This window comes from Callospermophilus lateralis, chromosome 3 (genome assembly GCF_048772815.1).
Source record: "Callospermophilus lateralis isolate mCalLat2 chromosome 3, mCalLat2.hap1, whole genome shotgun sequence".
Classification (NCBI taxonomy): domain Eukaryota; kingdom Metazoa; phylum Chordata; class Mammalia; order Rodentia; family Sciuridae; genus Callospermophilus; species Callospermophilus lateralis.
Window position 1 is genome coordinate 96902020 of NC_135307.1, and position 13431 is coordinate 96915450.

The 13431-nt window shown below is 33.1% G+C and overlaps 1 protein-coding gene across 5 annotated transcripts in view; it reads right to left on the minus strand.

Annotated features, from left to right (window-relative positions):
* Dmxl2 (Dmx like 2) overlaps nucleotides 1–13431 on the minus strand; it is a 146974-nt gene that overhangs the window by 85418 nt on the left and 48125 nt on the right. For all 5 annotated transcript variants that reach the window (XM_076850786.2, XM_076850784.2, XM_076850787.2 and 2 more), the window contains exons 9-13: nucleotides 12887–13061; nucleotides 6541–6780; nucleotides 5710–5981; nucleotides 4380–5073; nucleotides 3885–4006 (exon numbers count right to left, since the gene is read on the minus strand). In XM_076850786.2, the coding sequence (XP_076706901.1) occupies nucleotides 3885–4006; nucleotides 4380–5073; nucleotides 5710–5981; nucleotides 6541–6780; nucleotides 12887–13061 (1503 nt within the window). The remainder of the gene's footprint in view (nucleotides 1–3884; nucleotides 4007–4379; nucleotides 5074–5709; nucleotides 5982–6540; nucleotides 6781–12886; nucleotides 13062–13431) is intronic.

The window sequence follows — 13431 nt, forward strand, 5'->3', positions numbered from 1 at the left end:
TCAGGAAAATGGCCAACACTTGCAAACTAAATCACATACTCCTAAATAATCAAGGGGTCAAATAGGAATTATTAAGGAAAATTAAAATATATGTTGGGTTAAATGAAAATGAAAATTCTTCATATAAAAATGTTTAAAGAAATTTCAAGTAGGAAATTCATAGCACTAAATACATATACTAAAAAACAAAAAAGTTTCAAATTAACAATTTAAGCTTTTAAAACTAGAAAAAGTAGAACCAAAAAGAAAAGAAAAACTCAAAGTAAGCAGAAGGAAGGGAACAATAAAGGCAGACATCAATAAAAATAAAAACAAGGAAACAACACAAAAACAAAAAGCTCAGGAAACAAAAAGCAGACTCTTTAAAAAGTATCAAGAAGTTAACAAACTTAGAAAACTTTCTCAACTTGATAACCAGCAACTATAAAATACCTACAGCTAACATACTTAATACTACAACACTGCATGTTTTCCCTTTAAAAATGGTAACAAGACAAGAACATCTAATTTCATACCTTTTATTCAACATAGTGCCAAAAGTTCTAGCCAGTGCAACAAAATAAGGAAAATAGGACTGGAAGTATAGCTCAGTTGTACAGTGCTTGCCCAGCATGTGCAAGGTTTTGGGTTCAAGCTCCAGCAATTCAAATAAAGGCATATAGATTAAAAAGGGAAACACTTCCTATTTATAATGAGATTATATCTGCAGAGAAAATGCAAGGGAATCTACACCTCCTCCCAAAAAAAAGCCTCCTACATTTAATATCTGAGTTAAGCAAGATTGCAATATATAAGACAAACATTTAAAAATATACCATGTTTGTGTATTCTGGTAATGAATACACAGACACCAAAATTTAAAATAAAAACCACTTACAATGACTAAAATTAAAGAAATATCTAGGTATAAACCTAACAAAACATGTAAAGGACTTTTATGCTGAAAACAACACAAAAGGAAGAGGGAGACTAATGAAAGGATAGTCATAAGTTGTTTAAATCACACTTTTATTACTTGAAAGCAGACTGTAAGAGGTTGTAAATGCATATTGTAAACCTCAGAGGAAACATTAAAAACAAAACAGGGTAGCTAATAAACCTTTAATGGACACCAAATAGGGCCATAAGAAAAGATCAAACCCTCCAAATCATGGAGAATGCCACAGGTAGCAAAAAACTCAAAACAGACAAATATTTCAATTTTCAAAAAGGAAAATAACATACCTCTATAAGTCAGACCAAAGAGTGTTTGAGCCATGAAGAGACATTATGGTCTATACATTAAGCCTATTTATACATTAAAATGAGTCATTCTTATGAATTTTACTTCCTTTTACTATAGAATATTTGGTAGACAGGAAAATTTTTATTTCAGAAAAGTATATGATAATCTGCTTCATGGAAATTGTTGGGACAACTAGAAAATATTCCAGAAATTAAAACTGGATAAAGATTTCAAATGTATATTGCTAGGCTCTTTCTTCAGATCTGTCCTGTTGAGCATTTTTTAAAATGTGACTTAGAAGATACAGAAACAACATTCCTCAAATAGGCTGCTGACATAAGTAATAAAGCAGCAGTAAATATATTGAATAACAATCTGGATTCAAAAATATAATGAAAGGTTAGACTATTACACTGAACTAAGTAAGACAAAAATATAACAGGGAAAATTGACCTATATTTTGACTTCAGATTAAAATGCACAAATACAGAATGGAGAACACAGGACTTAATTGCAAAAATAAAACTTCAGCTCAATATTAATCAATTACAAAAAATGTGTAATTATAACCAAATATAACAATATCTAACAAGAAAGATCATAATACTACTTATTCTATTCATCCTATAATGCCTTAGTATACAAACTGAAATCTGCTCACAAGAGCAGTCAAGTCTGAAACTAAAACAGTTAAAGAAATTGTGAGAGAAGACCAGGTTTGGCATGAAGAAAAAAGGTTCAGGGGTTATAAGTTATATTCAACCATCCAAATTACTCTAGTATGCAAGGAATATTAGACTTATTCCAAGTGGGGCTAGGACTTACAATAGAAAATGAAATTCAATTTAATACTAAAAGTAATGCAAAGACAGAATGACCTGCATTTGGAGTTGAGTTTCCTTCAATGGTGACCAGATGAGAAAATTGGCAACAATGTTGTAGAAGGGAATAAAACATCAGATGGCTTGTCAGACTAAATGACCTTTAAAATACTATCTTCCAACTCCAATTCTATAGTGGTACTTTTCTAGGCTTTCTCTATGTAAAACCTTTAGCTCCAGCCCTTATGGTTTTCTATCTCTGAACAAGCTTTCTACACATATTTTCCTCCACACTTAATTTCAGGTCATTCTTTCATCCAGGCAAAGACAAAGTATCATCTTTCTAAATCTTACCTATTCATCAAAAACAAACCAAAAATACTGTCTTTGAAAAAGGCTTCCATATATACCTTAACCTGATCTCTCTTTCCTCTAAATTGAAAAACACTTCTAATAACATCCTTCTGGCAATGAATTACATATCACCCCTAGATATCTCTTCTTTCTGTCTTTAACTGTTATTTAATATTTCATTGATAATTTGTCTTCACATCCAAATTAAAAGCCCTCAAAAGTAGGCACTAAAACTTGTATTTTATATCCTTTATACAATTATGGGTACACAGACACTCAAAAACAGTATTTAGTGTTTAATACTGGAAATATTTTTCAGAACTGTTGTTTTATAAAATATGTTTTCATTGGGAAGTTGAAAATTCACTATTCAAATCTCCATATTAATTAATATATATGACTTCCAGTTCATATACAGAACTACTAGAATTGAGATACTATCACCCATTGATAACATAATCTAACTACAGAACTTCATTTAGTTAGTTAGTTAGTTGTAGATGGACACGATACTTTTATTTGTTTATTTTTATATGGTGCCGGGGATCGAACCCAGTGTCTCACTCATGCTAGGCAAGTGCTCTACCACTGAAACACAATGCTGGCCCACTACAGGACCTCTTAAAGGTGAGTCAACCTTGGAAAAAAGTTCAAATTTTTCAACCTAAACATACAGTTTGGTAAAGAGTCCTTAAAATATTTTTCAAGAAAAGCAAAATTAAAAGAATCAAACTAGAGAGTGAAAAATATCAGGAACACATATTTTTCAAAACACATTATTTCTTTTTTCTTTTATTAGTGCATTATAGTTATACATAGTAACTGAGTTCACTGTGACAAAATAATGCATTGAATTTCATTAACTCCATTTCAGTCCCTGGTGCCCCCTTTCTTGCCTGTCCTTTCCTCCCTTATTTTCCCCCCACTACTCTGCTGGTCTTCCTTTCATTCGTTTGTTTGTTTATTGGTCCTAGGCATTGAACCCAGGGACACGTAACCAGTGAGCCACATCCCTAGCCCATTTTATTTTATTTTGAGACAGGGTCTTACTAAATTGCTTACAACCTTGCTAAATTGTTGAGGCTGGCTTTAAACTTAAGTTTCTCCCATGTCAGCCTCCCAAGTCGCAGGAATTATAGGCATGCACCACCATGCTGAGCTTATGTATTTATTCTTGATTGATGCTTTACAGATACACATAAAGGTGGAACTTCCTGTGGTATATTTATACATGCATATAGTGTGACTTTATTAAATTCTTTATATATGGTAAATGTATTGATGTGTGATATATAGACTGGAATTTTAATTCATGTACCTTGAAACACAAATTAAGACAAAAAGCTTTGCCATATGTATGTCATATAGAGTCAAGACATAATGTTTATTCATAAACACCAACTAACAAATAAAGGTCCTAGACAAAATAAAAAGAAAGTTCCTTATCAGTTTAGCTGTATTAATAATGATTAGCAAATACTTACTGAAGACTCTGGGTCTGATAGTTCATCCAATAATTTTCTTGCATCTACCACAGCTTGATATAATCTCAGATTTTTGCCATCGGAAGCAACAAAGCAAGCACTTGCAGAATTGCAGTATGTGCCTGAGAAAGAAAAAATATGAATTAAAATGTTTATTGGCTGAATTTTTAGTCTTTATTATTGACTAAAAATTAGTCAATAAAAAAGTATGAGAAACAAATATTCACACTTTTCTCTTTAGGCATAACTATGGTCCAGAATCATAATTAAACAGATACAACTAATGAATATAAAATTATTAACCAAAAACTCACAAGAAAATTATGAGAAGGCAAATATCACAAAGAAGCTTAAAGGTTCTAAAAATAAGTCTGGTGCCTACATCCTGATACTTATTAAAAGAGTCTTAGTAATGACAAAATGTAAATCATTTTGAGTATAACAAATAACAGTTTTAAAGCTTCTATTAATTTCACAATTAAAATGAACACTTACCAAGGCAATAACTGGGAATAAGAGTTGGAAGCCAAGCCACATTAGAGAAGGCTGAGGTATGTAAAGAGTTAATTCGAGCCAATTCTGACACTCCTCCAGTGTATGACAAAGGCCCTATTGGGTCAACACGCCAAAGAATAAGTTCACTGTAGATCGCATTTGGGTCATGAAATGTACGGGTTGCTGCATTTCTGAGAGGTTGTTTTGACAAAGCTTTTATATTTTTTACAGGATCCATTATTCTGTTTAATTTACTGTCTGAATCCCACTGACAATCTGATTCAGGAGTCAACAAAGCATTATGATGAGAGGATGTCAGTAACAGTGGTAAAACTGAATGACATGCCAAGTCATTGAGGTGAAATCGATGACCACAATACCTAAATTTGTGGGATACAGTTAGAACAGTGGTAAAAGCAGATTTATCAGCAAATGTGACTGCCCACTGATTTAAAGATCCGTCTATGTGTTTAGAGACCATCATTACTGTGGGAGCTAAAATGTTCACATTTGTAGTGTGTGATTTGTGTGGCTGTGATCCATGAGGACTGTCTACAGACATCAGCTCCTGGTGTAATGGAGTATGATGAGACTCTTTCATAGCATTTATACAGGCATACATCATGATATTTTTACTAAGAGAGCTTGCATCACCAGAGGGAAATGCAACAGGAATCCGAGAAGAAAAAGAAACCTGAAAAACACAATTATACAATTCAGTGTAACGAATCTGCCTTTTCTCAAAAAAGTCCTCCAAAAATAGTTCTATTTTCAAAATACCAAATCCCAGCTTCCTAGCAGAAACATATCATTTTCAACCTCATTACAGTCTAATCCCCCTCTTTGATTTATGCATAATCATATCAGTATTCATGTCTTAAGGAAAGAGAGAAGAAAAAAGTTTCTAATGCCTTGCTTTTATATTAAAATGACCAATGATCATGATCTACATGGCACTAAAGTTGAGAAACATAATACATTAAAGCTTTTAATTTAGCTAATGAATCTGAGAGTACAGGGGGGAGGGGAGTCATCCTGAGTCTTATTTTCAAAATAGTTTCTTAATTTTACTCAAAATACCACAAATACTGAAAAAAGTCAAAAAAAAATATATATATATATATCTTCAAATGTTTAGTACTGGGGGAAAAAAGTCCAAAATTCATTTTCTTTAACTAGCTAGGTTTGCAAAATGCATGGCCATTGGTCCTCTTCAAAAGCAAAAATACTCTTTTTTAAATTGTTTATCAAAAACAAAATCTGCTAGGTCTACATGGCATCTATTTCTTCTTTTAAGAAATATAACAACTGCTTCATCAGAAAAATATACCTGGACTTGTCTAAATATTCCAGGATTATATTCATCCAAATACTTTACATGCCACACTAGAAAGGTACCATCTACAGGATGTATTGTAAAAAGCATGTCAGGATTCTTATTCCATTCTGTTAGTAGCATTTCAATCTTCCGATCAAGCAGGATTGTAGGCAGTGGCATTGAGATGCTAGGTTGTGAACAGATCCTAGGACTTCCCTCTCTTTCTCCATCTTCATGTTCTGATGATCCTGTACCAGTCTCAGATTCTCTATCCAGGGATAATTCTGAATCAGAAAATACATTTATTGGAATACATATTAAATAATGCTATTAAAATTCACTTATTCATTAAGACTATACCTTTGGAAACCACAAATCCCCTTTTTGACTTATGGTCAGGAAAACTATTCTCTGGTCTGAATTGAAAATTACTATATTTACTATTTCACTCATATTACCATTATTATTAAGATTAGCAAAACCTATTCCCCCCAAAAGGATATAGTTTCTGAAATAATATATTACTCAAAGCAATTTGTTACAACAAAACATATACTTTCAGCTGGGGGTGTAGGAGCACTTGCCTAGCATGAACCATTCCCTGGATTTGATCCCCAGAACCACACATACATACGAGAGAGAGAGAGAGAGAGAGAGAGAGAGAGAGAGAGATAGAGATAGATAGTTAGATAATATTAACACAGTGTGCCTGGTCCATGGCAGATGATCAATACTTATGGAATAAATGGGAAAGTAAAAAGAAGAAAATATTTCAAACTAAAAGCTGTACAAAAGAAAGTTGTTAACTTCAGAGATAGAAAAATCTGAACACAGGATACTAACCATGGTCTAGTTTCATATGTAAACCTCTTTCTCTTTCCTCCTGTGAACATTCTTCATCTTCTCTATCTGTTTCATCACCTTCATGATCTAACTGTTTTTCTGAAAGTTTTCGTAATTGATGCATAAATATTTCAGTTGATGATGTAAAATTAAATTCCTTGTTGTTTAACCAGTGAACTACAAATCCCCCATTTCCATCATCAATGTTAAATGCAGTGCCAATCAGGACATTTGGAATATCTACGATCAAAAAAGATAAGATTTTAATATGACTTTTTAATTTCTTTAAAAATATGGTTAGTACTTATAATAACTAATTAAAAACTTACACAGAAAAGATGCTAAACAATAAGTCAACATAATTCTAGCAATATTTGAAAAAACCTTAACTGAATTTAAAGATAAATGTAAATATTAAGAACTAATGATATAGACTCACATGAAATTAAAGTACTAATTTAAAACCCAATTACACCAATGCATATATTGAGTCCTGGTTTGGAGATAGGGAGATGGAAAGATAAAGCAAAAAAACAGCTATAATTGAGATAACTGGAGAAGTTTAAATATGAATTGAATATTAGATATTATAGAAATATTTGTAATTTTCTTGGGTATAATAATGATATTATGATCATGTAAGAGATGCTCCTCAGTCTTATGAGATACCTGCTAAAAGCTATGTAGTAAGGGTGATGTGCCATGACAAGGGCAGATTAAGAAAAAATTCACTCACACATATGCACACATGAACACACATGCACACACGTATATGGAGAGAATAAAGCAACTGTGTGAAATGTTAACAACTGTTGAATCTAAGTGGAACATGTAAAAGTATTCACTGTACTATTCATTCAACTTTTCTGAATGTTTAAAACTTTCCTGAAAAGTTGGGAGGAAACAATGCCACAAAAGAATACAAAAAGCAGACAAATTTCTAAGTATAGCAGAATTTCTCCATTTGGGTAACTGAAATCCACGATACAGATAAGCTCATGAGAAACAAACTAAATCAAAAAATTAATCTCTTTAATTTGAATCCATATTATGAATTATTCATTCAACAGAAAGAAAAAATTGTCCTTTGCAAAAGGGAGTGAAAGTCTATTAAGATAGAAGACTCTGGTTGAATTTGGTAACAAATATAAATCTTAATGCTCTAAGTTATTCTTTCTTTTTTTTTTTAATTTTAATGTTTATTTTTTTACTTTTTGGCGGACACAACATCTTTATTTGTATGTGGTGCTGAGGATCAAACCCTGGCCGCATGCATGCCAGGCCAGCACACGACCGCTTGAGCCACATCCCCCGCCCCCTTTCTTTCTTAATCAGGAGGAAAATCCTGATTTTATGATAAAAATGAAGTAATTCATATAAAATAAGATTTATAAGTTAATAATCCTATTAAACACTACATTACCTATGTACATACTATTGCTAAAAAATGTTGAACCTAAATTTTATAACGGACAAGTATTCAGACTGCAAAACATTCTCAGACTGCAACACATTCTAAAAGACAACTGAGAGACAATTTTTTGAGACCAGAGACTTTTTTTTTTTGACAACTGAGAGAAGGACTATTCTAGGTTAGAGGAATTTAAAGAGAAATAACAATCAAATGTATTTTTTTAAAAAAATCTAGGTTTAAATATAAACTATATATTTTATAATATTATTTTATCCATATTCCATGAATACAGTAATAGTATTGTGATTATGAAGACAAATCCCCTTCTTATTTGACAATTATGAGCCAGGCATGGTTATGCATGCCAATAATCCCAGAGATTTGGGAGGCTGAAACAGCAGGTTCAAAAGTTTGAGGCCAGCCTCAGCAACTTATTGAGACCCCCAGAAACTTAGCAAGACCCTATCTCAAAATACAAAATAAAAAAAGGTTTGGGAATGCAGTTCAGCAGTAAAGCACCCAAGTTCAAGCCCTAGCACCAAAATAAATAAATAAATAAAATGGAAAGAAGGAAAAGAAAAAAACAGAATTAAATTCTAAAATATTTAGGTAATATTGTAAAGTATTTAGGGAGTGAAGACCAATATCAATCATTTTACTTCCAAATGGCCAGTCAAAACATATTAGAAGAGGGAACAAAAACATGCACACACACACAAACACACACACACACACACACACACGTGTACATATGCAAAAAGAAAGAAAACAAAAGCATATATGACAAGATACTAACACATGGAAAATATGAGTAAATACTGTAATAGTCACTGTACAATTCTTTTGATTTTACTGTAAGTTCAAAAATTTTCCCTGAAAAAAAAAAAAAACAGTAAAGTACAAGTCCTAACAATACAAAAAGTTTAATTTAGTAATCAGTTTGTTCAGCCTAAAAGTTGGAATTATAATGCAGTACCTATGAATGCATAATGTTAAACATTTGTAACAAAATTATTTTTAAATAGTATACAGGTAGGCTAAGAAAAATATAGATAAAACTGGTCAAAAAGTGAGAGTTAGGAAAAATGCTATCATTTTTCCAATAGCTACAAGGTCCAATAGCTACAAGAATATCCAACATATCCAATCCTTAGACCCAATTCTTTTTGGGAGGATGGGGGTAACAGCACTGTGGATGGAACCCAGAGGTGTTTTACTACTGAGCTACATCACCAGCCCTTTTTATTTTGAGATAGAGTTTCATTAAGTTGTTGTGGCCTCTCTCAAAGTTGCTGAGGATGCCCTTGAAAGTAGGATCCCCTTGCCCAAGTCTCCCAAGCCACTGGGATTACAGGCAAGCATCACTGCATCTGGTCTGAGACGCAATTCATATGGACAGAGTACAACTATGATTCTATTCCATCTGATTAGGACAGTGTATACAGTTAAAAGCCAAGCTTTCTAATACTGATGGAATTTACTGCAGACTATTACTAGCTGCATTTTATTTTGAAGCTAAGTCTTCATCACAGTCAATAACTAAAAAAACAATTATTTTAAAAAACGTTAATTGCCGAGCATGGTGGCGCATGCCTGTACTCCCAGCAGTTTGGGAGATTGAGACAGGAGAATTGCAAGTTCAAAGCCAGCCTCAGAAAAAGCAAGGCGCTAAGCAACTCAGTGAGACCCTGTCTCTAAATATAATACAGAATAGAGCTGGGGATGTGGCTCAGTAGTCGAGTGCCCCTGAGTGTAATCCCTGGTACCCCCTCCAAAAAAAGTTAATTGATAAAAACCTAAAATAATCAGTATTTTGAAATTATAAAGACATTCTTAGAATATAATTGTCTGGCTGAAAAGGATAATAGAAGCAAAATAACATTTAATCACTCATCACAGCATTGTCCAATAGAAATATAATGCAAACCACAAATGCTAAGGCATATAGGTAATTTTTAAATTTTAGTAGCCATGTTATAAAAGGTAAAAAGCAACAAGTAAAATTAATTTTAGTAATATATCTGACCCAATATATGCAAAATTTAAATCAATATAAAATTATCAATATAAAAAGAATTATTAAATGCTTTACATTCTTTTTATACCATCTTAGAAATCCAGTGTGCATTTCATAGCATATCTCAATTCAGACAAGCCACATTTCAAATGCTCAAATAATTACACATGGCTAACAGCTACTGTATTGAACAGCACATATCTAGAGCCACTACCAAAGATCATCCTTTGAAATATGTACTTACTGAACATCATCTTTATATAACAAATATTTAAAAACAAAACCCATTTCATCTTGAAGCAACAGACCTCCATTTCAATAAAATATATAAATAAAAGTTCTACCAATAATGTTAGGCTATTCATAGCCTTTCTCATATATTTTAGGCAAAACAAAAACATAATGCCCTTAAATAAAAGCACTCATATATGTTGTTGCCAGCATAAAAGGTGCCTCATACTAAACACATAAGAGGAAAGGGTAAAAGGAGATATAAGGAAAACAATACATTTAGATACGGTTATAAAGAAGCACTGAAAAGAATAGTTAAAATATTCAAGAAGGCATTTTGACACATTATACATAAATGGAGTATAACTTCTCATTCTTCTGGTTGTACACTGGTCATGTAACCATATATGCACATAGGGTAATAATGTCCAATTCATCCTACTATTCTTCTTACCCCCATATTTCCTCCCTATTTTCACTTCCCTCTGTCTAATCCAGAGTACCTATATTCTTCCCTAGACTCCTCCCTTACTGTGAATTACCACCCAAGTGTCAGAAAAAAAACATTTGGCCTTTGGTTCTTTGGGATTGACTTATTTTACTTAGCATGATACTCTCCAGCTCCAACCATTTACCAGGAAATGCCATAATTTCATTCTTCTTTAAGGCTGAGTACAATTCCATGGTGTATATATATACCATGTTTTCTTTATCCATTCATCTGTTGGAGGGCACCTAGGTTGGTTCCATAATTTAGCTATTGTGAACTGAGATGCTATAAACATTGATGTGGCTGCATCACTATAGTATGCTGATTTTAAGTCCTTTGGGTATAAACCAAGGAGTGAGATAGGTAGGTCAAATGGTGGTTCCATTCCAGGTTTTCCAAGGAATCACCATGCTACTTTCCAAAGTGGTTGCACCAATTTGCAGTCCCACCAGCAATATATGAGTATAACTTTTCCTCTACATCCTCGCCAACATTTATTGTTGCTTATATTCTTGATAACTGCCATTCTAACTGGGAGTGAGATGAAATCTCAGTGTAGTTTTTATTTACATAGAAGTTATACTCAATTTATGTATGATGTGTCAAAATGCATTCTACTATCATGTATAACTAATTAGAATAAAGATAAATAATAGTTAAAAAATAATCTAGTACAGAAAATATATTTTCCAAGAAGCTATTTAAAGTGTACTTTGTGTGACAGCAATACATACTTATAAACTGCCATCATTTATCATTAAGTTCATCAATACATTCTACTATAATTTCTCAAATCCTGATAGAAAAAACTAGATAAAATACAGAGAATCTCTTGGGGCTAGGGTTGTGGCTCAGCAGTAGAGCACTCGCCTAGCACATGCGAGGTCCTGGGTTCAATCCTCAGCACCACATAAAAATAACTAAGTAAAATAAAGGTTCTGTGTTAGAGAGAGAGAGAGAGAGAGAGAGAGAGAGAGAGAGAGAGAGAGAGAGAGAGAACACACAGATTTATTTTAAAAAAAATAGAGAATCTCAAAATAAAAGACAAAAATCTTCCCCATTTTTTAAGCAATCCACCCCTGCCTAGCATTATAACAAAAACCTGTATGAAAATTAGTTTGCTCACTGAACTATGTTTTCTCAAAAAAGTAATTTATTTAATCTAGAGCCATAATTTACAATTTTTTCTTTTGGTAGTGGTTTATCAGATAATGATTTCTTTGTTCCCAAAGCCTGGTTCCAGTAGTACTGCAGAACCCTTATACTAGCAAAGTTTACTATTTGAAAGACATATCCTAAATCCTATTTCTATAAATAAAAAAACTATTTTTAGCAAATAATAACTCAGTGAATGTTTTAAAAATTAGTATTTGCTTGAAATGTGGTGCACTTATATGTGATATTATACTATAACTTTAAAAACATATATATTAAATACAAATTTTACTAATTAACTAGGCTACCACCATTTGTGTTTCCAGATTCAATCAAGCTCTAATTTACTTGGAACCCTTGTTAGATTCTAGACAAAGGTGCTCAAAAACACTTATGGAAGTCATACCCTGAGACTTACATAAATCCCAGTGTTATGGTTTGGATCTTGAATGCCCAGCAAAGTCTCGTGTTTAACACAAGGTTCCCAATGCAGCAGGTTGAAGGCAGTAGGTCACTGGGGTCCTACCCTGAAAGCGTTTACCTTCTCTAGGGAACTTCCCCCACAACCCTCCTTCCCTACCCCCTCTCTCTCATTGATGGCTGCCATGAGCTGAGCAGCTTTGCTCTACCACACCCCTTCCACTATGATGTTTCTGATTTGAAACCAACCGACCATGGACTGAAAACTGTGTAACCATGGGCAAAAATAACTCTTCCTTATCTAAGATGCTCTTGTCAGATAGATATTTTGGTCATGGCAATGCAAAGCTGACTAATGCACCCAATTTAAGAAATGGTTACCATTCTTAAATATATACATACACACATACACTTTAAGAAATGGTTACCATTCTTAACACACACACACACACACACACACACACACACACATATTCTTATTCCAATTAATAAGTATTTTTAAAGGGAACATGGTATAATAACATAAAATTAAAAACAGGTTATAAAAATTAGTCACACTTTTCAATTTTTTACCTTACCTCAACACATTTAGAAGCAATAAAACCATACTACCCTTTACCTGTCGCAGGGTTGATGCTTGCTGCGATATGAAAATGACACAGTGCATTGGCATGGTGGGAAATGTGTCTCTGAACTTCATGTGTTGCCATCTGGTCAGGCGTTAAATCAGTGTGAGTTACAAGAACAGAAGATCTCCTTTGTCCTTTTCTTAAATTTTTCAAATGGTGAATGGTCTAAAATAAAAAGATAGTTGCTGAACCCAACTCTGGAAGGTCTAATAAATGCTAACCAAAGAAGTTTTTTTTTTCCTTCTTCTTTTTTTCTCTTCTTTTTTGTGGTGCTGGGGATCAAACTGTGTCTCTCACCATGCCAGCTAGCACTCTACCACTAGATTATACTCCCACACTCCCAAATAACTGTTGGTTATTAAAAATTTTAAGACTTTCCTCCCTGTAGAACCTGACAATTTTAAGAAAAACTTTTTCATTTATTTTTTCTCGTTTTGTTTTGTGGTGGTGGTGATAGTGGTACCAAAGACTGAACCATGGCCTTGTGCCTACTAGGCAAGCACTCTACCACTCAGCCAAAACCCAGCCTCATCTT